General features: G+C 40.7%; 1 protein-coding gene across 3 annotated transcripts in view; it reads left to right on the forward strand.

The window, feature by feature from the left end:
- LOC122564564 (cadherin-18-like) overlaps positions 1-26846 on the forward strand; it is a 705142-nt gene that overhangs the window by 457213 nt on the left and 221083 nt on the right. For all 3 annotated transcript variants that reach the window (XM_043719646.1, XM_043719647.1, XM_043719648.1), the window contains one exon: positions 14426-14894. In XM_043719646.1, the coding sequence (XP_043575581.1) occupies positions 14673-14894 (222 nt within the window). In that variant the 5' untranslated portion in view covers positions 14426-14672. The remainder of the gene's footprint in view (positions 1-14425; positions 14895-26846) is intronic.

Here is a 26846-nt window from a genome sequence, read left to right on the forward strand (position 1 = left end):
ATAAATCGGCAAAGTCTTTTCCCTGGGGTCGGGGAGTCCAGAACTAGAGGGCATAGGTTTAGGGTGAGAGGGGAAAGATATAAAAGAGGCCTAAGGGGCAACTTTTTCAAGCAGAGGGTGGTATGTGTATGGAATGAGCTGCCAGAGGATGTGGTGGAGGCTGGTGCATATTGCAACATTTAAGAGGCATTTGGATGGGTATATGAATAGGAAGGGTTTGGAGGGATATGGGCCGGGTGCTGGCAGGTGGGACTAGATTGGATTGGGATATCTGGTCGGCATGGACGGGTTGGACCGAAGGGTCTGTTTCCATGCTGTACACCTCTATGACGCTAAGACTCTAAGTAATTGCTGGGCCTGTTGCTGAGATATTTGAATCATCGATACTCACAGGTGAGGAGCCAGAAGATTGGAATTGGTTAACATGGTGCCACTATTTAAGAAAGGTGATAAGGAAAAGCCAGAGAACTACAAGCCAATGAGCCTGACACCGCTGGTGGGCAAATTGTTTTAGGGAATCCTGAGGGCCAGGACTTAAATGTATTTGGAAAGGCAAGCGCTATTACAGATAGTCGGTGTGGCTATGTGTGTGGGAAATCATGTCTCACAAATATGATTGATATTTCTGAAGAAGTAACAGAGGATTGATGAGGGCAGAGTGGTAGACTTGATCTCTATGGACTTCAGTAAGGCACTCGAGAAGGTTCCCCATGGGAGACTCGTTAGCAGGGTGAAATCTCATGGAATGCAGAGAGAGCTAGCTATTCGGATACAGACCTGGCTCAAAGGTAGAAGACAGAGGGTAGTGGTGGAGGGTTGCTTGTCAGACTGGAGGCCTGTGATCAGTGGAGTGCCACAAGGATTGGTACTGAGTCCACTACCTTTCATCATTTATATAAATTATTTGGATGTGATCATAGGAGGTATAGTTAGTAAGTTTGCAGATGACACCAAAATTAGAGGTGTAGTGGACAGCGAAGAAGTACAACAAGATCTTGATCAGATGGGCCTTTGGGATGAGAAGTGGTAGATGGAGTTTAATTTAAATAAATGCAAGGTGCTGCATTTTGGAAAAGCAAATCAGAGCAGGACTTATACAGTTAATGGTAGCATCCTAGGGAGTGTTGCTGAAGAAAGATATCTTGGAGTGCAGGTTCATAGCTCCTTGAAAGTGGAGTCGCAGGTAGATAGGATAGTGAAGAAAGTATTTGAAATGCTTTCCTTTATTGGTCAGAGTATTGAGTACAGGAGTTGGGAGGTCATGTTGCGGCTATACAAGACATTGGTTAGGCCACCTTTGGAACATGGCGTGCAATTCTGGTCTCCTTCCTATCGGAAAGATGTTGTAAAACTTGAAAGGATTCAGAAAAGATTTACAAGGATGTTGCCAGGGCTGGAGGATTTGAGCTATCGAGAAAGACTGAATAGAGCATAAAACATTACAGTGTAGTACAGGCCCTTCGGCCCTCATTGTTGTGCTGACCTGTGGAACCAATCTGAAGCCCATCTATCCTACACTGTTTCGTTTTCATCTATATGTTTATCCAATGACCATTTAAATGCCCTTAAAGTTGGTGAGTCTACTAATGTTCCAGGCAGTGCATTCCATACCCTTACTACTGTCTGAGTAAAGAAACTACCTCTGACACCTGTCCTATGTCTATCACACCTCAATTTAACCATCACCATCTGAGGAAAAAGGCCCCCTCCATACCAGGCAACATCCCAGTAAATCTCTTCTGCACCCTTTCCAAAGCTTCCACATCCTATCTATAATGTGATGACCAGAACTGTATGCAATACTCCAAGTGTAGCCACACCAGAATTTTAGGCTGGGGCTGTTTTCCCTGGAATGTCGGAAGCTGAGGGATGACCTTATAGAAGTTTATAATATCATGAGATGCATGGACAGGGCAAGTAGACAAGATCTTTTCCCTGGGGTGGAGGAGTCCAGAACTAGAGGACATGGGTTTAGGGTGAGAGGGGTAAGATATAAAAAGGACCTAAGGGGCAACTTGTTCACACAGTGCATGGATGGAATGAGCTGCCAGAGGAAGTGCTGGAGGCTGGTACAATTACAGCATTTAAAAGGCATATGGATGGGTACATGAATAGGAAGCGTTTGGAGGGATATGAACCAGATGCGAGCAGGTGGGACTAGATTCGGTTGGAATATCTGGTCGGCTTTGCGGGTTGGACCGAAGGGTCCGTTTCCGTGCTGTACATCTCTATGACTCTGTGACGCTATGACACAGTCATGGGGCTTTGGAGCTTTGTTCAATTCCACATGAAGGGGCTGGCCCCAGCCAGTCCTGTGGTCAAGTACAGGTGGTCTGGGTATTCCAGGTCTAATGGACATTGATCCCAATGCTGGAAGATTTTGCAACGTGGAAAAGGATGGCAGGCATCCAGCTGGAATCGTGGATGGGAGAGGTGTTAGTGGTGAGCCAGGAGCAAGAGTGGTGAGAGTGTCTCCAGTGAGTGAATACAAAGGGTTAGTAATTTGGGGGAATGTATTGGTGAAAGATATGGGGTGAACACGATGCAGGCAATAGTGAGAATTATTGTCCATGAGCCTTGGTGCAAGGCATTGACAGAAATAGACCCTCATGTGAGCGGCGGCCATGTGAGTGTAAAGTGACAGAAAGAAGATGGTAGCACTTGCCCTTGTGGAGGGAAGTAGATTGTTGACTTCTTCCTGCACTGCTCTGCATTATGCGTTACCTGGGACAGAGGAATGACCCATTCTGCCATCTGGCTTTAAGCTGGCTACATCTGGTCATCAGGCTACAGTATAGAATCATAGAATCCCTACAGTGTGGAAAGAGGCCCTTCGGCCCAACAAGTTGACACTGATCCTCCAAAGAGTATCTGGCCCAGACGCTTCGCCTACCCTATTACTCTCCATTATCCCTGACTAATGCACCTAACCTACACATCCCTGAACACTATGGGCAATTTAGCATGGCCAGTTCACCAAAGCTGCACATCTTTGGATTGCAGGAGGAAACCAGAACACTCAGAGGAAACCCACACAGACTCGGGGAGAATGTGCAAACTCCACACAGTCGCCAGAGTTTGGAATCGAAGCCGAGTCCCTGGTGCTTTGAAGCAGCAGTGCTAACCACTGAGCCACTGTGCCGCCTCTAAACCACTGTCCTGTCCCCATCTGGTCCATCAGCACCTTCAGATGCCTGTCATCTAAACCAGGAGTGAACATCTTTTTCTGTGCATTTCCTGAATGTAGAACCTTGAAAACTACAGAACGGGAGCCAGTTCCTGGCTGACAGCATCTGAGCTGACATGAAGCTAGGTTTAAAAACAGCACTGACAGCAAGAAGGCTGCATGGTCCCACCAATGACCAGCACTTCCACACAATTTTGCCAGAAAAAATGTTCTCGAGCCTGAATCCATAACTAATGAGATACAGAGTAGAGGTGATGCCATACAGGTATTATTCTTGAATTGTTAATCCAGAGACCCTGGTAATGTTCTGGGGACCAGGGTTTAAATCCTGCCACGGCAGATGGTGGAATTTGAGTTCAATAAAATTCTGGAATTATAGCTCTAATGATGACCATTAAATGGTTGTTAATTGTCAGTAAAAAACCATCTGGTTCACAAATGTTTTTAGGGAAGGAAACTACCATCCTTACCTGGTCTGGCCTACATGTGACTCCAGACCCACAGCAATGTGATGAACTCTTAACTGCCCTCTGGGATGGGCAACAAATGTTAGTTGAGCCAGCGATGCCCTCATCCTGTCATTAAATAAAAAGAAAAGTGGAAGATTGTATGTTCTCATTGGTGGTCTGGCCCCAGTGAATCTCACTCGATAAAACTCTTTCACTGAATGTGGGAATATGCAGCTCGCAGTTATGCTATAATGTAGATTGCTGGTACATATAAAGAACTCAAAGTAAATAAAAATGTGCTGATGTTTGAGCAAATGGTGAGGTAAGACCTTGGAAATGAAGTAGAAAAGCTTACTGACTCAAAACTGGCTGTCATTATAGCCTAGGACATGTTCAAGCAAATGGCAATGCAGCCACCCACTTATACTGTATTGCTTCTTGGAACCTTACTGCAGGGGCAGGAGAATATGTATCATTTGAATCTTCATTGTGCTTCAATGTTGCAGGATCTCCACTGGGACATTTCTCCCATATCCTTGTACTTCGACCGAAGCTCATCAACTGGTGAAGACGCCTTAGAGTAGAAATGGCAATGGTCAACCATGAAGCAGGTTAACGCCATGAAACATCTGCCTCTTCCCCAACACTGATCTGTCAGTATACTGCAGGGTGGCGGAAGCTTTCCTCTGTTTGCAGCAGGGTTTTGTTTAGTTTTTGTCACTGGTAAATGCCAAGGTAATAAGCAACAGTCCGATCTTGGAAAATCAAATTGTTGTTTGAATGGAATTGAATTGCTATCTTACAACTTAAAACTGGTGGGCAAACTCAAATTCTGGTGAGACCGGGGGAAAAAGTGTTCACGTGGGTTAACATGAAAATATCTGTCCCTTTTGAAGTGAGTTTAGAATAATTATCCCGTCTGATTGTAGTTTTCAGGTGAATCAGGGCTTGAGAACATTGGATATCTATTAGGGATGATCTCTAATGTATGTCATACATTCTGTTGTTGCTTTTAAATATTATGAGATTGGGGGTTAGTCAAGGCGTGGGTTAATAGTAAATCCCAAGGGAGCTGATGAGCTGGTTGGTGTAGTTTCTTGGTCAAAGTTAAAAATCACACAACAGCAGGTTATAATTCAACAGGTTTAATTGGAAGCACTAGCTTTCGGAGTGCTGCTCCTTCATCAGGTGGTTGTCCATCTGAAAGAGGAAAAGCACTCCGAAAGCTAGTGCTTCCAAATAAACCTGTTGGACTATAACCTGGTGTTGCAATTGTTAACTTTGTCCACCCTAAGTCCAACACCAGCCTCTCTACATCACAATTTCTTGGTGTCACAGATTGAGGAGCCAGGGGACTGAAACCTGAAGCTGCAGCGCTGTCCCTGGGAGGAGGTTGTAAAGACAGAAAGCCCCGTGAACGTGGTTGTGGGAATTTAAGTTGGGAACAGGTTGAGATGAACCATTTGTGGTTTCTTTTTATTCAATCAATCTATCAGGTCCCAAGAGTTTTATGGCTTGTAGACTTTCCTTGGTTAGTCCTAACATCTGTCTGGCAATTGAAGGAATTCTGTGTAACGCAGCCTCCTCTTCTTTTGATGAGAATAATGCTACAAGTTATCAATCAGATTGTTGTTGATTTAGTAAGTGTAGTATTCCAAGATCAGAATTTCTAGAGCCAAACAAACTGTTGAAAAGAAAAGACCCATGATCTGAAAACTACTGTCAAAATGCTGACCATGACTGTTAGGACGTATATCGGGCCCATTAACCAAAATAACTAAATTAACCTCAAAGAGGAAATCAATCAACAACATCTTCAGTTTTGCAACTTTTATTTTTTAATACAAATCTGGATCAACATAAATTAAATCTAAGTAAACAAGTAAATGATACTTCAATTTAATATGTAAATTTCACATTAAATAGGTGATAAACCAAAAATATGATTTACTCAACAAATAAAAAATTACTCAACCAATAAGCAACCGCATCACTCCACACCCAATGTGACCCTGCAAACTTCCATAATCCCAGAATGGGTTGCTGTTTTTCAGACAAGGTTGGTCAAGAGTTGTATCTACAAGATGTTTCACCACTTAGTCTCACAGTGTGATTATCATCAATTCATATCGTGGGTGCTGCATATATGGACCGAGCTGTCAGAGGTAGTGGTAAAGGCGAGTATATTACAACATTTAAAAGATATTTGGACAGGTAGATGGGTAGGAAGGGTTTAGATGGATATGGGCTAAATACAGGCAAATGGGACTAGTTCAGTTTAGGAAACCTGGTCGGCATGGATGAGATGGGCCGAAGGATCTGTTTCCGTGCTGTGAGACTTTATGACTCTATAACTGGATACTTTCTACAAACCTCCCCTCTCAGGTCAGCACTGTGCTGAAGGTTTAGCTTTCCATAATTCTTCTTAAACTAACCAATCCCTTACACCTCAGTTCCTGATTTGTCCACATTTGGAAAACACTCAAATGTTCAGCAGTTCTGAGTTATTCACAAAGCTTTCTAGATTTGAAATCTTTATAGACAACTCATGCATTACTTGCGAGAGCTCTTATGTCCTTTTCTATTACACAGAAAGCTAATTATCTTCTAGAATAACTTATTGCTTCTTCTTGCATGAGTGATTTGTATTCCTTTTTCTCTCTCTCTGCATTTTTCTCTTTGAGGTTGCATTATACCCTTGAACATCTTTACTGTTCCAGCTTGGCTGCTTTTAGCAATTCACCTTTATGTCTGCAGCTATTCTTGGTGTTTGCTAAATGAATGGCTTCGTTTCTAATGTCCTTCCTATTGGTAATGCTTCCAGGCCAAGGACTGTCAGATTATTTTTGCTATTGTTATTGTTATCCAAGAAAATGATAATTGACCCCTTTACAATTGATGCAAATTCATAAAATTTACAGATTCCACAAAACTTTTAAGTAAATTGTACCTTATTGTACAGCTTTCAGGTAAAGGTTATCACAAAAGATTGACTTCTAAGTCATGTCCAAGGTGAAATGCTTTGGTGTTGAATAGACTTTCAGATTGAAAAAAGATTAAACTTTCTATGTGGTGATTTACTTTCCTCCGTCCTTGCCTTCAGGTTTTTGAAAACCATCCCAACTCTCACTGAGAAAGTCTCTGCAAAACGAAGGCAGAAGATTAATCTTTCTAATGTCAGCTTAGAGCACAGTTAATGCACTGGGGATAAAAACACAAATAAAAAGTGAACTTGAAGTAGGTTAAAGAAAACTGTCTCCTTGCACGAAATGGCTGTGGGTTATTTCTTGACATCACTTTTAGAGTTTTTAATGCTAATCTTTGAGGAGCAAACACATACCCCGACCTGACACTGATTCCCTACTATCTGTAGTATCAGAAAATGTAAAATAGGAGCAAGAGTTGACCCTGTGGCTCATGCAGGCTGCTGTGCTTATCAAGAAGGTCTTTGGCTGATCTGCTCTTGCCCTTAATTCCACTTTGCTGCATTTTCCTTTAACCATTTTCTCCACAGCAGTGCAAACATTTCCATCATTATTATCCATCACTTTTCTTGACCGGTGAGTTCTGCAATTTGGAACTGACTTGGAAACAGGAATATTTTTAGCGCCCAGGACATCAGTGGAGTACAGTAAATGCAGCCAATTAGTGCATGCTGAAAGGTTGTATCCTTGAATAATTATCCATGACAGTAATGGATATATCCTTCCTCATATAATGGAATAAAGGATCTTGAGTTGACTGAAGCATTAGTTTAACTCAACACATTCTGATCCTTTCTCTCTATATAAACTGCGCTCTCCAACAATTGTCACAAGTTTTTGGTTTGTGAGCATGAGCAGAACTTTTAATTGTTCATAATGACAATTAAGTTCAAGCATTAATTCTAAATTCATCAATTGGAAAGGGTGTGTTGAGCTGTAATAAGATTGTTTTTGGGTAGCCATATAGGATCTGCTTATTATGGTCTTAATTAATTCATAAGTTATCCATTCAGTAGCATTATGAAAATAAATTTGTTTGAATTCTCTTTTCATATTGAGTCTTCAATACAGCTTTGCAGATAAAAGAATACGGCACATAAAATTCTTCAAGGGTTTGGTAGGGTGACTGCAAAGTAAATGTTTTTGTACTCACCAGGGAATCTAGACCTTGAGGTCACAGTCTTAGAATAAAGTGTTGTCCATGTAGAACTGAGATGAGGAATCAAAGAGTCATGAATCTCTGAATTTCTTTACAGCAGAGAGATGAGGATTCTGAGTTGCAGAGGAGATACAAAACAGTCAGCGATAGATTTTTGCAATGGAGGGACCTGAGGCCAGTGCATCTGGAGATGAGAGAGGAGACCAGCGTGATCTGACATGTGTATAGGGAAAAGGAATAGGCCAGCCAGCCTCTGGAGCTTGCTTCAGCATTCAGTAAGATCGTGACTGATCTGCTTGTAACCTGAAGTTCCATTCTCCCTCCTCCCTTACACCCCTTCCTTATTGAAAATCTGCCCATTCCTGCCTTAAAAATATTCAATGACACTGCTTCCACCACCTTTTCAGGAAGACAGTCTCAAAGACTCATGATTTTCAAAGAGGAAACATTTTGTCTTATCTGTTTGAAATTAGTGACCCATGTTGTTGGATGTCTGAGCAAACACAAAGGTGCAAATAGCCTCTAAACACTTATTTCTGATGTTCATGTACTTTATAAAATTTTGTATCAATGCTATAATTTGGTGCATCACCAACATTTGTCTACTAAACTGGTGAAGATTAAAACTGGAAAAAGAATTAGTTGAGTATAATTCTTTAGTCTAGTTATGTTAGCATCTGAATCCTGAATATATTTATCACGTTATTTGGTTGATGATTGAATAGAATTGTTAGTCTGTTAAAATAAATGTGACATTTTCCATTGCTAACAGTGTACATTACACGTTCCAAACTTGTTTCAATTTGTTACACTTGCTTGCTCAATATGAAAGGGGAGAAAGTTGCTCTATCACATCAGGCTTTCAATTACAAAGAGAGCTGACAAATGAAGTTCCTGTGAAGTTGATTGGAAGGTGCAAATGTTACAGAGAGAGTTTAAACATTCAACCTTGTTAGGAACATCAATCTGTCCTTGAGGAATCACTGCTCATTATTGAGGCCACCTGATAACTTTGGAGAGGAATGCACAGAGATTTGTGTGAACTAGTGGGGAACTCATTGTTGCTTATTCCATTGTACCATTTCTTTCATGTTTTCCATCAGAATGTTGTACATTTTTAAGTGTGTATAAAGCTAGAAGTAATTGCTGGAATCTGATTTTCAAACCTGTACCAGCATAAAGTGGGTTAAATCACTTTTGTCGCTGTAATTGGTTCCTGTTTACTTTTCTGGATTTTAAATTCTGGAATCCTCTTTCAAAAACTCTCTGCTTTTTCTCACTCGTTCTCATTCTTTATGATGCTTTTAAAAACTTACTTCTCTGACAAACCTTTTGACCATCGCCTACATATTACCTCCTACATATACCTTTGTGTTGAATTGCTATTTCTAACACCACATCCCCAGTTGCCCCTTGAGAAGGTGGGGGTGAGCTGCCTTCTTGAACCGCTGCTGTCCACGTGCTGGAGGTTTACCCGCAATGCTGTTAGGGAGAGAATTCCAGGATTTTTGTGACAGTGAAAGAACGGCGATCTGTTTCCAAGTCAGGATGGTGAGTAGCGCAGAGGGGATCTTGCAGAGGGTGGTGTTCTCAAGTATATGCTGCCCTTATCCTTCCAGATGGAAGTGATCATGGGTTTGAAATTACCCAACATTTGGAACTCTCTGAAAAAGTCTCCCTGCCTGAGATCTTGTCAGAGAGTTTAGAGGGTCCTGGCTCACTGAGCTACATAGTTAGCCAGGAAATATTTAGAAGATTAAACTTGCCCTTACCCCTCCCCAGCTATTTCACTAACAACCTCAATGGAAAACTATCAATCTCCGTTCCCCTTTCCAACTCCAAGACATGCTTCTCCTGACTCCCCCAAGACCTGAAACTTCCCCACCCACCCCTGTCCCAACCCCTGACTCCTCATACCCCAGCCCTCCCCAGATCTGATGTTCTCAGTCTAACTCCAACCAGAACCCCCAACTGCCTCTTGATACCCTCCTACACACTCAAGACAAACTTGGACCTAACTCACAATTCCTCCCAGACCCAACATTCCAGACAGACTCTTTCTTTCTCTTTCCCTCTTTCTCTTACTCTCTCTCACTCATGTCACCATCTCCACCCAACTTGCCTGCCTCATGCAAATAGCCCCCTGACTTGACCTGACCTCCTCAGTCCCAACGCTCACTGAACTGACTCTACCACCGTCCCAATTCACCTACAACTGCCCCTAACCTTAATGCTTCTCCAAGTCTCACCTCCGACCCAAACTATCACCCTGCAGCATCAGCCCCTAGTTACTGTAACCCCTCACCCATGTCTGACCTGTACCTTTACACCTTACACACTTCCCTTTGCTCAGGATCTTTTAATCACAGAATGCATCAGTAATTGCTGCAAAAAGTGACATGGTTTCAGAGGCAATTGAACACTCTGCAGTCTGCATGGATTCTTATGCTGGACCGCAGTGCTTCAGCTTGGACAGAACTTTACCTCAGAAACTGCACCAAAGACAAATCAGCAATTTTTAGTCTGATAGAGATTCTGATCGAGATCAGGATATTCAGGCCATTCTATGTTGCTTTGATGTACCTACTGGCTTCTCTAGCAATAACCACAGGAATTGTATTTCATATAATGGTTAGTTTCTGCTGTGAATACTCCATTAAAAATGATTAATTCTACTGTACAATGATGGTTGTATCCATATAAACTGTCAATACGTTCTTGAGTATCAAGTGGATCAAGGGTTATGGGGAGAAAGCGGGAGAATGGGTTTGAGAAACGTATTAACCATGATTGAATAGCGGAGCAGACTCACTGGGCTGAATGACCTCATTTCTTCCCCCAAGCCTGACAGTTTTATGGTCTATTCTTGGTCTAAAGTGCCAGTTCGCTCAGAGCTCTGACGCCACTCCCTCTTTCACATACAGGAGCTAAAGACTTGTGTGTGGTTTCAGAGCAAATATTCCTCAGTGAGAACATGTAAATCCTGAAGATAATACGTTTGATGGAATCTCATGTCTGCATATTTTGTCTCAAATTTGAAAGCATTTTCAAAATAGTTTGCTTGGTGCTTTAAAGCAATATTGACTGATGTTAGTGTTTAATTTGCACTAATTTGAATAACCTTCCCATGAAGCATAGTCAAATGTTTTACTGTACCAGAGGTGCTACACAGTTGTTGTTGCAAATTAGTTGCAATGAAATGCTGGATTACAGAGGCACGATGGGAAATGTTCTAAATTTGATCTTAGGCCTTATCTTAATAATTCAGCAAGTTCAATAAAACTCCAATTAAACTACAATTCGACTTCTGAGAATTGAACCCATGGAATAGAGATGACAATTTGACAGAGTGTTCACAAATAGAGAAACCTGGAGCTCTATTTGTGCAGAGGTCACTGAAGGCAGCGTAGTAGATGAGGAGAATAGTTACTAAAGCATATAGTATTCTGGGCTTTATTAATAGGGACATGGAGTATTAGAACAAGGAGGTTGTGCTAACTTGCATAAAATGTAATTTCAACTTCATGTGGAGTATTGTGTGCAGTTTTCAGACCTACGTTTAAGGAAGGAGGTTAAGGTATCAGCGAGAATGCTGAAGATGTTGACAGGAGTAATTCCAGTGATGATAGATAGATCAGAGAAGCTGGGCCTGTTCTCCGTGGAGTTGATGGGAGGAAAACCTTTCTCATTCTGCAAGTGGTTAGTGTCTGCAGTGTGTAGCCCGAGAGAATGACAGAGACAGTTGAGGCTTTCAAGAGGGAATTTGACCGTTATCTGAGGAAGAACAGTGTGCAGTGATACAGGGAGAAAGGGGCGGAATGTTGTGGGTGAGTTGCTCATTCAGAGAACTGACCCAGAATGGTAAGCAAATAGCCACCATCTCCTCTGTAACATAGAACAATACAGCGCAGAACAGGCCCTTCGGCCCTCGATGTTGCGCCAACCTGTGAACTATTCTCAGCTCGTCCCCCTACACTATCCCAAAATCATCCATGTGCTTATCTAAGGATTGTTTAAATCTCCCTAATGTGGCTGAGCTGACTACATTAGCAGGTAGGGCATTACCACTGTCTGCGTAAAGAACCTGCATTTGACATCTGTCTTAAATCTATCACCCCTCAATTTGTAGTTATGCCCCCTCATACAAGCTGACATCATCATCCTAGGGAAAAGTTTTTCAATGTCTACCCTATCTAATCCTCTGATCATCTTGTATGTCTCTATCAAATCCTCCCCCCCCCTTAGCCTTTTTCTCTCCAATGAGAACAGACCCAAGTCTCTCAGCCTTTCTTCATAGGACCTTCCCTCCAGACCAGGCAACATCCTGGTAAATCTCCTCTGCAATGCTTTTCCACATCCTTCCTATAATGGGGTCACCAGAATGTACACAATATTCTCAGTGTGGCCACACCAGTGTTTTGTATAGTTGCAGCATGATATTGCGGTTCCGGAACTCAATCCCTCTATCAATGAAACCTAACACACCGTATGTCTTCTTAACAGCACTATCAACCTGGGTGGCAACTTTCAGGGATCTATGCACATGGACACCAAGATCCCTCTGCACGTCCACACTACCAAGAATCTTTCCATTGACCAAGTACTCTGCCATCCTGTTATTCTTCCCAAAGTGCATCACCTCACATTTAGCTGCATTGAACTCCATTTGCTTCTCAAAGGCTTTACTGAAGTCCATGTATACCATGTCAATTGCTCTACCCTCATCTACATGCTTGGTCACCTCAAAAAATCAACAAGGTTTGTGAGACATGACCTGCCCTTGACGAAACCATGTTGACTATCTAAAATCAAATTGTTGCTTGCTAGATGATTATAAATCTTATCTTTTATAATCCTTTCCAAAACTTTTCCGACAACAGAAGTAAGGCTCACTGGCCTATAATTACCTGGGTCCTCTCTGCTGCCCTTCTTGAACAAGGGCACAACATTTGAAATCATCCAGTCCTCAGGTACTGTAGACAATGATGACTCAAATATCAAAGCCAAAGGCTCTGTTATCTCCTCCCTAGCTTCCCGGAGAATCCTCGGATAAATCCCATCTGGCCCAGGGGACTTGTCTACTTTCACTCCTTCTAGAATTGATAACACCTGTGCATAACTAACCTCGATCCTTTCTAGTCTAATATCTTGTACCTCATTCTTCTCCTCTACAATATTCTCCTTTTCCTGAGTGAACACTGATGAGAAATATTCATTTAGCACCTCTCCGATCTCTACAGGGTCCACGCTCAATTTCCCACTTCTGTCTTTGACTGGCCCCATCCCTACCCTAATCATCCTTTTATTCCACACATACCTATAGAAAGCTTTAGGGTTCTCCTTTATTCTATTTGCTAAAGACTGCTTGTGTCCTCTTTTTGCTCTTCTTAACTCTCTCTTTAAATCCTTCCTAGCTGATTTGTAACTCTCCGTCGCCTCATCTGAACCATCTTGCCTCATCAAACATTAGCCTCCTTCTTCTTCTTAACAAGAGATGCGATTTCCCAGAGAATCCTTGGATAAATCCCATCCGGCCCAGGGGACAATTCTGTAACAATTCTTTGACTGATTCTGTGATATCACAAAGCCCCCAAGGTTTTGACAGTGAGGTGTTTGGAAGGAAGGGAATTAGCACAATCTTTGAGGTTTGGGGCTGAGGATGATCTTATGTGATAAAGGCAAAGGTAGAAGGCCCAATTTGCCAGGGTAAAGTGGGGCTGGGAGAGTGATAGAGAATGATTGATGTGGAGTTTAACAAATTATCTAGCAGGACCTGGTGCCTGAATTTGTTGATAATTCACCTGAGAATGGCTTTGGATAATTTATGAAGTGAAAGGTGCTATATACATACAAGCTGTTTGTTTCTGATTTTTTTCATGAATCCACAATGGTACTGATGGGATGTCGATGACATTTGCTGATTGATTGCTTGACGTTTGAATGTTGCTATGTTGAATCTTATCACACCACAGGATTAAACAGCAAAATTCTACAGAATACATTATGAAGTATATTTTCTTCAGTTGATAAAATCCTGCAGTTCCTGGATGTCTGGAAAAAAACCCAGAAATTGCGAGAGAAATTCAGCAGGTCCGGCAGTGTCTGTGGAGAGAGAAACAGAGTTAACATCTTGAGTCTGGAATGTCTGATTTTTGGAACTATGTCTGAAATGTTCTGAGCTCCAAAGAAGAGCCATCCCAGACTCAAAATGTTAAGTCTGTTTCTCTCTCCACATATCCTGCCAGACCTATTGAGTTTCTCCAGCATTCTCTGTGCTTGCTTTCTTTGGTGTAATCTGTGGAGATATATAACAGTGACTGTGAATAATTCAAACCTTTGCAGTCGGAAGTGGAAAAATCACTGTCCCCTAAGTAGATTATACATAAACAAGATATGAGAACAATCCAAAACAAGACTCATATTCTCTCTACTCAACTTGTGTCTTGGTAAATTTGCTCAAATCAAGGTGTTATTGATGTTTTTGGCCATTGTGCTTGAGGATAGAGTCAGACATTGTGTTCTTGGGTGTCAGATAGCGGGAAACGCAAGGATGCTTTTTAAATGCCTCTGGTGTATAAGTCAGTGGAAGGACTTTGCTTTTCCGATTATAATGAAGATCTAATATTTCTGCTTGATTTCTCAATAGGTTGAACATGTTAAGTCACAGGAAGATTTGATGAGATCTACAGAACATCGACATCGTGGTTAAAGGATATTTTTTCTCTATCATGTGAATAAAAGCTGACATTTCTGCAGTGGGTATTCAAGCCATGGAAGGATTAGGAACTCCTGAGATTGCCTTGTGACGTTGGATTTATTGGTGGCTGATTTGCCCTCAGAAAAATATCTGAGAATATCAAACGAATTTGGATCAAGCTCAACGTGGAGTCACGATGAAAATTCCACCCACACATTCTCTGTGTCCTGTGCTGCTCTGCCTTGGCTTTATCTTTTTCACAAGGTCTGTTCAGAACTCTATTAAGGTGGAAAGAAATCAAAGCAAGCACTTAGAGGGAGAAGGACAGGTCCATCATCGGCCCAAACGTGGTTGGGTCTGGAACCAATTCTTTGTTTTAGAAGAACACATAGGACCAGAAGCTCAGTACGTGGGCAAGGTAAAGAATTCAACTCTTCCACTATCACTTTGAGAAAACTGTAGCACCTGATATATTTACTTTGAACTCATCCCATAATGAGAACTCAAGTATCATTCATGAATCCTCAGATTGTCGCTTTCTGAAGGAACCACATCCATCTCATAGAGTCATAGAATCATAGAGATGTACAGCGTGGAAACAGACCCTTTGGTCCAACCCATCCATGCCGACCAGATATCCCAACCCAATCTGCTCCCACCTGCCAGCACCTGGCCAATATCCCTCCAAACCCCTCCCATTCATATACCCATCCAAATATATTTTAAATATTGCAGTATACCAGCCTCCACCACTTCCTCTGGCAGCTCATTCTATGCACCCTCTGCGTGAAAAAGTTGCCCCTTAGGCCACTTTTATTTTTTTCCCCTCTCACCTGAAACCTACACCCTCTAGTTCTAGATTCCCCGACCCCAGGGAAAAGATTTTGTCTATTTATCCTATCCATGCCCCTCATGATTTTGTAAACCTCTATAAGGTTACCCCTCAGCTCATCCCGCTCCTTCACCAAATGACCAAGTGCTCTTCCTGAAATGTCCTGACTCACTTCAGCGCAATTTCTCTGAGCTTTTGTGACACCTGATGGTACCTTGATCGATAAATATAACTTGTTTGCGCTGGCAAGATGGTCAATAACCAGAGTGACATGAATTTAAAATCATTTATAAAGAGAAACTGTGAGAATGAAGAGAAAGTTTGTGTAAAGCAGCAAGCTGTTGTGATCCGCAAGCACAGAAATCAATAGGAACTTTCAAACGGGAAGTGGGTGAATAATTGAAAAGACTGTGAGGAAAGAGTATGGAGAGGGGAGTGTGGGCTGAATTGGAAAGCTCCTTCAAAAAACTGGCCCAAGGCAATGGATTGAATGGCCTCCTTAATCACCCACACCAGCCACTTGTCAATGTCCTTCATAGTCCTGTACCACCCCCCTCACAGTTTACAATTCTTCCAAGTTTTGCAAACTAGTAATATTAAACTATTAATATTAAACTAGTAATATTACAAAAAATGATATGTTGGCATGATGGTAAATATTTCAAGAGTGCTAGATAACAAGTAGCTGATTGGCAAGAGGATACCATACATCGGTTAAAGGAGTTCAGATTAGTTTTCATGTCATCAATTCATTAAGGTTGCAATTTCTAATAAGAAAATTGTGAACATTAATTTTAGTTTACGATTCTTATTTTTAATATGGAGTTATTTTAACTTGTTTTTATTTACAATTCTAATAATTTAAGAGTCTGAACTCGTGTAACAGAACTCAGAGGCATTGATATGAATGTTTGTGAAGTACCATCGCAGGTTCCTAATTCTGCCCTCAGAGTTTAGCTCAGTAACAAAATTTTAATCCAGGACTCCAAATGTTTCTTCCTTGCAATATTTATTTATTTTGATGTTTAAAATGATTTACAATTATCACATTAAACAGAAATTAAGCTATCTTGAACTATATTGATGTTTGATGAAATGTTAATTGGATTCAGCATAATTAGTTTACTTTTCTTGGCTATTCCCATCAGTAGTTTTGCCTAGACCAGTGAAGCATTCTTATATTATTTTGGATATGTTCCTAGTCTGTGATGTTGGGAAGGTTTTCTTATTCTGCTGCAGTACACTTACATTTAGGGTCTTGATCTATTTTCCCTGTTGTCTCTGTAAATGCATTCTGAGGAAATATTTTCAGCAGTGCACTTCGCTTACTCTATTGACGTAATTTAGCAGCTTTCACTTAAAAATAGCAAAATAGACAATTAAGAGTTTTAGTTGACAAATTAGTTTGCCATTCACTTGGGGACGAGGACCTTTTTAGGAGCATTGCTTTGCTAAAACATCTCATTGCCAAGAGAAAGAGACCTTCTCTCAGCTAGCAATTTTGAGTCAATTTGGAATATTGGATGATTAAATTTAACAAATGATCAGAAAAGAGGCATTATTTTCTCATTATTTCTTGATGAAGGGCATTTGCCCGAAATGTCAGTTCTCCTGTTCTTCAGATGATGCCTGACCTGCTGTGCTTTTCCTGCACCACACTCTTTGACTCTGATCTGCAGTTCTCCCTTCCACCTAGTATTATTTTCTCATGTCTTTCATGACAGTAATTTTGGAGATTTGCCACATGTACCAAGTGAGTGAGTTAAGTGCATAGTAGTTCACATCAACTGCAGTAAAATCCACATAAATTTTTATTTAATTAAAGCATAAGTTCCCAGTTCACTGGATCATTTTATCTCAGTGGCATAAATATGACAAATCCATCAAGAACTTTACAGATGTGAATGCATTTCCAAAATGTAATCCTTTTTGTATGAGCTATTTCACTGGGAAAAATTAATCCTCTTTACACTTACTTTTCTCTGCGTGTAAACAGGACAGACTGTAATTGCATCTTCCACAAATGGTTATGATTCAGTACAGGGTTTAGAAGGGGGAGCTGGTTCAATTATTCCCACTGCAAACTAACAGATAGTCTTCATTCCTACATGTCTCACTATAGATGTGCAACTAATTTTGATTTCATTTATCCTGACCAGTTCAATATCTGTTTAAATCTTTGATATTATACTCAAAGATTTTTGATTTTCAGTTTGCATGAAAAACACCTTTTATTAAGACATTCCTTATGAAAACATCATTCAGGGTCTCTTCCATTAACTACAACAGATGGAAATATTTAACAATGTTTTCATCTGCAAAGAGAAATCTTGCAGATGCAGGAATTCTGAAGTCAAAAGAGAATCAAAGTGATTGGTTTTTGTTTGAAGGTTGTTTAATTGTTTAATGTTTCTGACTTGGCGATGGATGGATGTTTTCCTGGTGTAGGAATACAACCTACAATAATTGCTTTGTGGTGAGGAAGCTTCTCTCTGATTGTAGATGAGCAGTTAATTAAAGCCAGTGATGAACAACAGAAGACAAATTTATTCTGTGCACAGGGTGTTTATAGAGGGCAGAGTTATAATTCTCTTAACACTTAGTACATGGCAGATGTTCATCCGTCACTTCATTCAATTTCCTCAGAGAATTCCAACGCTCAAAATGAAAAGTTCAAGCAGAGACCTTTGCAATTAAAACATAAGTTTTAAATATCACTTTCCTGACTTTCACATCAGCTTTAAGCAAAAGTGAGAGTTCTGTAATGCAAAAGCACAAACACTAAATCTAAAATATTTCTGAAAATACTTGGAAGGCCTAATTCTAAACTGACGATGTAATGGTGTTTTGAGGTGTGAGTTAAATTGAGGGACATTAGTTAAAGGGATGATGATGGAAAGGTAATGGCAAGCATTCAAAGGTAAATACAGTAATTGTTCAAATCTGAGACAAAACCCAATAAAACTGGAGAAGCACAGCAAGTCTGGCAGTGTTTGTGGAGAGAAAACAGAGTTAATGACCAAGCCAATTTTGTATCCAATTTACCACTTCACTGTCGATCTCAAGTGACTTAATCTTCTCGACCAATCTACCAACAGGGATATTATCAAATGCTTTAGGAAAATCCATGTTGATAATGTTCCCTTACCCTCACAAATCTGAATTTTTAGGAGACAGTGATGAATATGATTGATGAGACAAGACCTGACTTGCACAAAGCCATGTTATGTATCCCTAATACGTCTACGCATTTCCAAATGTGAGTAAATCCTGACACCTAAGAATCTTCTCCAATAATTTCTCCACCTGAACTGATGTAAGGCTCACCAGGAACAAAGAACATTGCAGCCCTTCAGCCTATAATACCCTGGAGTATCCCTGTTGCTCTTCTTAATCAATGGAACAGATTAGATTCCCTACTGTGTGGAAACAGGCCATTTGGCCCAACAAGTCCACACCAACCCTCAGAAGAGTATCCCACCCAGACCCATTCCCCTACATTTACCTCTGACTAATGCATCGAACACTACGGACAATTTAGCATGGCCAATTCACCTGATCTGCACATCTTTGGATTGTGGGAGGAAACCACGCAGACAACGGGAGAATGTGCAAACTCTACACAGACCCGGGACAGGAATCGAATCCAGTGCCTAACGCTGTGAGGCAGCAATACTAGCCACTGACCCACCGTGCTGCCCCAAAGGTAGGTGATTTGCACAAATGCAATGATCTTGCCTTTAATTAAACTTTCCTTTTTACATGTGATGAAAAGAATTAGTTCAGTGTCATCATAAACAACTTAGATACCTAGTTAAATTTGGAAGATTTTGTATTAGCTACCAGAGCATCTCTGTAAGAAATAAAACAAAAAGGGATATAGTTTTAAATAGGTCCTCAAACAGCTTCACAATTGACAGATACAGAACTTAGTTTCATAAATCAAAAAGAGTTGGAATGTATGACAAATTCTAAAATTTTTCTTCTGAAGGATGTGTGGTATTTGAACTTTTGGTAATTGTTTCAATGAAGGTATATGGGATTGGAGCAACATTGGCTATTCTCCAGTTTTCTGGGATATGTGGCTAAAGAGGATGAAGATCTCTGTCAAGGCCGCACCAATCTCCTCCCTTGCTTCCCTCAGTATCCTGGGTTATATCTCATCAGGCCCTGGGGACTTACCTACCTTAATGTTTCTCAGGACCCTGAACACCTCCTCCACAATATTGACACGCCCTACAATATCAACATATCCCTCTCTGATCTCACCATCATCCATTCCTTTGCCGTGGTGAATACTTATGCAAGGTACTCATTGAGGACCTCACCCACTTCCTCATCTCCATACATAAATTTCCCCCTTTGACTTTGAGTGCATTTTATATATACATAGAAAATGCTTTGGGATTCTCCTTAATCCTATTTGCTAAGGACTTTTTATGGCTCCTTTTAACTCTCCTAATTCCTTGTTTAGTTTCTTCCTGAGTATTGCTCAAGGGTTCCTCAACCTTGCCATCCTTATCGTTCATTTCACAAGAACATGTTGGTCCTAAGTCTGATCAATTGCCCTTTAAAAATACTCCCAAAAGTCAGGTGTAGATTTACCCTCAAACAGCTCTAATCTAACTTCTCCAATTCTTACCTGATACTGTTCTCATTAGCCTTCCTTCAACCTAGCACTTTCACCCAAAGACCAGTTTTATCCTGATTCATAGCTCTCTTAAAACTTACAGAATTGTAATCACTGTTCCACAAATTCTCCTCCACTGATAATTCCGTCCTTTCTGGAGATACTATACTCTGGAATGTGAAATCCCCAGTCCTACCTTTCCCTTAACCACATCTCTATGATAGTAACAAAATCACAATTCCACATGTCAATCCATACTCTTAATTCATCTGCTTTATCTATAATATTCACAACTTTAAAGTAGAGGCCTTTCAGCCTTACCTTACTCCCCTGAAACTCAACATGGCTGAACTCCCTCTGCCCCTTGGTTCCTTTCCAAGAGTAGGCTTGTGACTGTTGTACTGAGTCTTCTTGTCTCCTCTTCCAGCAAATTGCTGATGGGAAGTTGAGGCTACATGTGATTGCCAGATAAAGTGGGCAATAGTTAAATAAGATCTGTAGATTTAATTACTGCATTTTAAAGCCATGTATGGTGACATTATGTTTCTAAAATGCTTTGCTTTAATATTTCCACCAAAATCTCACAGCAATTTAGGAATCCGGGAATTAAATTTGATAGAAATGACACGTATGAGGTTGAATGCAATCCAGAGGAATTTCTAATGCAAAGATGTCTCACAAACTTGATTGAGTTTTTTGAAGAAGTAACTAAGAAGATTGATGGGGGCAGAGCGGTAGATGTGATCTATATGGACTTCAGTAAGGCGTTCAACAAGGTTCTCCATGAGAGACTGATTAGCAAGGTTAGATCTCATAGAATACAGGGAGAACTGGCCATTTGGATACAGAACTGGCTCAAATGTAGAAAACAGAGGGTGGTGATGGAGGGTTGATTTTCAGACTGGAGGCCTGTGACCAGTGGAGTGCCACAAGGATCGGTGCTGGGTTCTCTACTTTTTGTCATTTTCATAAATGATTTGGATGCGAGCATAAGAGGTACAGTTAGTAAGTTTGCAGATGACACCAAAATTTGAGGGTAGATAGGATAGTGAAGAAGGCGTTTGGTATGCTTTCCTTTTTTGGTCAGAGTATTGAGTACAGGAGTTGGGAGGTCATGTTGCGGTTGGTTGGGCCACTGTTGGAATATTGCATGCAATTCTGGTCGCCTTCTTATCGGAAAAATGTTGCGAAACTTGAAAGGGTTCAGAAAAGATTTACAAGGATGTTGCCAGGGTTGGAGGATCTGAGGTACAGGGACAGTCTGAACAGGCTGGGGCTGTTTTCCTTGGAATGTTGGAGGCTGAGGGGTGACCTTATAGAGGTTTACAAAATTATGAGGGGCATGGATAGGATAAATCGGCAAAGTCTTTTCCCTGGGGTCGGGGAGTCCTGAAGTAGAAGGCATATGTTTAGGGTGAGAGGGGAAAGATGTAAAAGAGATGTAAGGGGCAACTTTTTCAAGCAGAGGGTGGTACGTGTATGGAATGAGCTGCCAGAGGATGTGGTGGAGGCTGGTACAACTGCAACATTTAAGAGGCATTTAGATGGGTATATGAATAGGAAGGGTTTGGAGGGATATGGGCTGGGTGTCGGCAGGTGGAACTAGATTGGGTTGGGATATCTGGTCGGCATGGACAGGTTGGACCGAAGGGTCTGTTTCCATGCTGTACATCTCTATGACTCTATGACTCTATGACCCAACAAATTCATGACAATAGATATAAACATTTAATCAAGGAACAAACGTAGGCCATTTGGCCCTTTGAACCTACTCTAATATTCAAGAAGATCATGTCTGATTTTATTTTATCCTCAACTTTACATTCCTGCATATCCCCAATAATCTTTCACCCCCTTGGTATTCAAGAATCTAACTATCTCTGCCTAAAAAAAAATTAAATATTCGAAAGCAAACTCCAAAGACTCGTCACATTCAGAAAATGAACATTGTCCTCCATTTTGATTACACTCCCTGACTCCTAACCAATGAATGACCTGTTGCTATCAGTTTCTTCTCAGCAAAGTTGATTTATTTACTGCTATTAAAGGCCAACCATTAACATGTTGTATTGTGCAGGACTTTGATGAGCTGAAAATGTGTTGCTGGAAAAGCGCAGCAGGTCAGGCAGCATCCAAGGAGCAGGAGAATTGACGCTTCCTAAGAAGGACTCATGCCCGAAACATCGATTCTCCTGCTCCTTGGATGCTGCCTGACCTGCTGCGCTTTTCCAGCAACACATTTTCAGCTCTGATCTCCAGCATCTGCAGCCCTCACTTTTTCCCAGGACATTGATGAGGCTACTTTTAGAATACTGCGTACAATTTTGCCAGGTTTGGATGGTTTGAGCTATAGGGAGAGGCTGAATAGCCTGGGCTGTTTTCTCTGGAGTATTGGAGGCTGAGGGGTGACCTTATAGAGGTTTATAAAATCATGAGGGGCATGAATTGGGTCAAAAATAGACAAGTTTTTTTTCCCCAGAGTAGAGAAGTCAAAACTAGAGGGCATAGGTTTAATAAGGTGAGAGGGGAAAGATTTAAAAAAGATCTAAGGGGTAACATTTTCATGCAGAGGACGGTGCTTGTATGGAACTAGCTGCCAGAGAAGGTGGTAGACACAGGCATAATCACAACATTTAAAAAACATCTGCATGGGTATATGGATTTGAAGGGTTTACAGAGATATGGGCTAAATGCTGGCATATTGAACTAGGTCAGATTGGGATGTCTGGTTGGTGTGGTTGAGTTGAACCGAAGGGTCTGTTTCCTATATGACTCTATAACACTATGATCTTATCATCATCAATATTACTCCTCTACTTCCAATAACCCCCTCTGTGCGTTTTGTTCCGAGCACCCTCACTATCTGCTCCACATGCCCCTCCTCCTAACTTTGTCAACAGTATAAAAGCCATTATTTTCCAGCTACGTTCAGTTCTGAAGACAAATTATATCAAAATTGAAATATTATCTGTGTTTCTCTCTCCATGCATATTAACAGACCTGCTGAGTTTCTCCAGCACTTTTTTATTTCAGAACTCCAGTGTCCATTACTTTTATTTACTTTAATAACTAATTTGTATAAAAGCTCACACCTATTAACAAGCCTGCGCAGTGATATGCTTGTTAATGATTTGCATATTTGTTCCGCAGTTTAATTATATTTGTCATGGGTTGACAATTCTGTAATGGATTCTAGGGGGTAGGATAAATCTACTTACTTGAAGTTCAGGTTCAGCATCCCTATGTTTAATTGGATGTTTGGGTCCTATCAGTTATTGTTTGATAAATAACGTATTTATGAAAAAAATGTGAAGGATTCCACGAGTATCTTGCACTTAACATTCTTTTATCGAACTGTCCTTCATTAATTGATTATGAGATTTGGAGATGCTGGTGTTGGATTGGGCTGTACAAAGTTAAAAATCACACAACACCAGGTTATGGTCCAACAGGTTTATTTGGAAGCACTAGCTTTCGGAGCGACGCTCCTTCATCTGGTGGTTGTGAAAAATAAGAATTATACTCCACAACCACCTGATGAAGGAGCAGCGCTCCGAAAGCTAGTGCTTCCAAATAAACCTGTTGGACTATAATCTGGTGTTGTGTGATTATTAATTGATTCGGCTGCAAAGTTACTTTGTGTTCCAAGGGAGACATTAAGATTCCCAGTTAGGTTTCAGAGACAGGTGTTAAGTGCTTTGACCCTGAAATGTCTGGGTGTTTGAGTCACTCCAGTGAGGTGTAGGTGGCCACCAGTGTTAGAGAGATAGAATATGAGAGTTTGAAATTACTTTGTTGGTCTTACTGAAGGAGAAGGTGATTTAATATGAATTCAAGTTATTATTGACATTCCTCTGAAAGAAGGATATTGGTCAATGAGATCAATGGATTGGACAGGCAAGAATAAAATTTAAAATGAATCAAGAAACATAATCTCTAATATCATTCAGGGCACAATACAGTTGGTCAAAAACAAATGTAAGTCTTGGTGAATGGAATTCTTTATCAATGTGTTTAGGTTTGTGACTGGTTTGGCTAGCCAAGTACATGTTTGAAACTGAGAAGGAAACTAATGCCTAAAGTGTAAATTCATCCCAACATCCAAAACCAGTATTTCAGCTCCACAAATGTAAAATAGACACATGAAGTATGTATTTTCACTGTTGTATAAAGTAAGCTCAGTGCAGTAGACAGCTCTAGCATCTACAGGTACTGACTCTCTGATTCACTATTTCACTGAGCCGCGCCTGAAATTTGCTGCAGAGTCAACAATTTATAAAGTAAACAGCCAGAATTCTGATCTCTTTGAACTTTCAGCAGTGGAGCAACAACCCTGATATTTATTTTACAGCTGTCAATCACCTCAGTAAATAGCAGAAACATCAAACATGAAGAACATGGGGTTTATCCTAAGCCCCCATGATCCACTTCAAATATATTGAGTTAATGCTTATCAGTCAAATGTAGAAACACTTGATGCAGCTATTGATGGGTGCACATTTTCACTTTAGCTCCTTAGTTTGGAAATAAGGCATCAGCCTTTTGCTGTTGACTCGGCACTCTGTCACCCTGTTCCAGCATCAGAGTGATAGCAAGCATTGATTACTGCGCTTTCTCAGAAATGGATTAAAAGATCTGGAACTTTATGGTTGCATGCCACCTTACTACTGGAGACATGCAAATGGATTGATTATAATAGAATAAATATTTTTTGAATCTCTTAAATCCTTATAGGGTTGATTGCAAATACACTTTCTTAAATTGTCAGCAGTTGTAGTCAGGGATATTTAGAATATGAATTTGTCATTGCTTTGCTTTGCAATTTTGGTGCTTTTATTTTTGTCACCAGAGAGCCTGAATTTATAAAGCACATGTCAAGATGTTTCAAGAACAATGAAGTGTGTCCTGACTGTCTTGTTATGTTGGCACAGTTGGCCATGAAATTGGTGCCATTCGGTGAAAGCTTTAGAAAATGTAGATATTCCCTTGGTTTAATTATTTGCTGAAAGCAGCACCTCTGACAATGCAGCACTCCCTTGGGAGTTGTCCTGGATCATTAGCCTAACCTTACAATTTAAATGCACGACCTAGACCAGAATAAAAGTGCAACTGCATCTAACTGACTCCATTAATTACATACTCCATTCAATTTTTGTTAACACCAAAAAGAATTTGCTTTTCAATGGTGCCTTTTACAACTTAAAACATCGCAAAATACTTCATCAGAGATATTGAATGACACTTAAGTCTATGCTACCAAAGGATACCTTGGAATTGAAACTTGAGCAAAGAGGTACATTTCAGACACATATTTTAAAGCAGAAAAGAGAGATAACAGTGTGGAGACGTGTCGAAAGATGATCACAGAACCTACTCTGAGGAAGCCTAGGTTACAGCCAGCAATGGTGGAACAATTAAAATGGGAATGTTCAAGGAGCTCAGATTGGAAAACAGATAGCATAAGCTCTGGCACTTAAGTCATCTTAGTATGTAAGATAACCTCATTTTTTCAACCTCATCATTTAAGGCAAGTTCCTTTTCTGATGATATTGTAGATTTGCATTAGTAATCAGGCTTAAGTTTTCATCCTGAAAAGGCATGTTTTATTTCCTGGTTGCTTTCCAATTAGACATGAAGAATTAAGCAAGCGATACAGTTATTTACCAAGATGAGCAGTTGTAGGCAGATTCTGATGCCATTAAAAAATGATGCCTCGTGTCCAGACCATTTGTTCACTTTCATACCCAGCTCACAAGGGATTTTTCAACACATTGAGATCAACCTATTGATCAGCCTTTGCAGCAGCTCAGAGAGTTGTGGAGTGGAGAAGGTTATACAAATAAGGAGGAATAAGGATTTGAAGGGATTTGAAGACTGAGAATTTTAAAATTGAGGTTATGCTAGAATGGGAGCCAGGCGAAGACACTGATGATAACATGTGATCAGTGAATGAAACTTAGTTTGAGATGAAATAATAAAGTTTGGTAGAGAGGTTTGGTTTCCTTGGGTTTGTAATTGTGTTCTTTATGTAATAAATTTAGAAAAGTATGTTTGGTAATTGGTTTTTATTCATTTTTAATTTACGAACCTCTCTTCGTAAGATAAGCCCTCCAGTCCAGGCAGCATCCTGGTAAACCTCCTCTGAACCCTCTCCAAAGCATCCACATCTTTCCTATAATAGAGCGACCAGAACTGGACACAGTATTCCAAGTGCGGTCTAACCAAAGTTTTATAGAGCTGCAACAAGATCTCACGGCTCTTAAACTCAATCCCCCTGTTAATGAAAGCCAAAACACCATATGCTTTCTTAAAAACTCTGTCCATTTGGGTGGCAATTTAATGGGATCTATGTACCTGCACACCAAGATCCCTCTGTTCCTCCACACTGCCAAGAATCCTATCTTTAATCCTGTACTCAACTTTCAAGTTCAATCTTCCAAAATGCATCACTTCACATTTATCCAGGTTGAACTCCATCTGCCACCTCTCAGCCCATCTCTGCATCCTGTCAATGTCATGCTGCAGCCTACAACAGCCCTCTATACTGTCAACGACACCTCCAACCTTTGTGTTGTCTGCAAACTTGCTAACCCATCCTTCAATCTCCTCATCCAAGTCATTAATAAAAATTACAAAGAGTAGAGGCCCTTTATCTTACCCCTTCTTGCCTGTCTCAGAGGAACACATTTGTGCATCACTCGCCCAGTGGAACACCACTCACCACTGACTTCCAGACAGAATACTTTCCTTCCACTAACACTCGCTGTCTTCTGTCGACCAGCCAATTCTGTATCCAGACAGCTAAGTTCCCCTGTATCCCATTCCTCCTGACTTTCTGAACGAGCCTACCATGGGGAACCTTATCAAATGCCTTGCTGAAGTCCATATACACCACATCCACAGCTCGA

Source organism: Chiloscyllium plagiosum, chromosome 29 (genome assembly GCF_004010195.1).
Source record: "Chiloscyllium plagiosum isolate BGI_BamShark_2017 chromosome 29, ASM401019v2, whole genome shotgun sequence".
In the NCBI taxonomy this organism is placed as follows: domain Eukaryota; kingdom Metazoa; phylum Chordata; class Chondrichthyes; order Orectolobiformes; family Hemiscylliidae; genus Chiloscyllium; species Chiloscyllium plagiosum.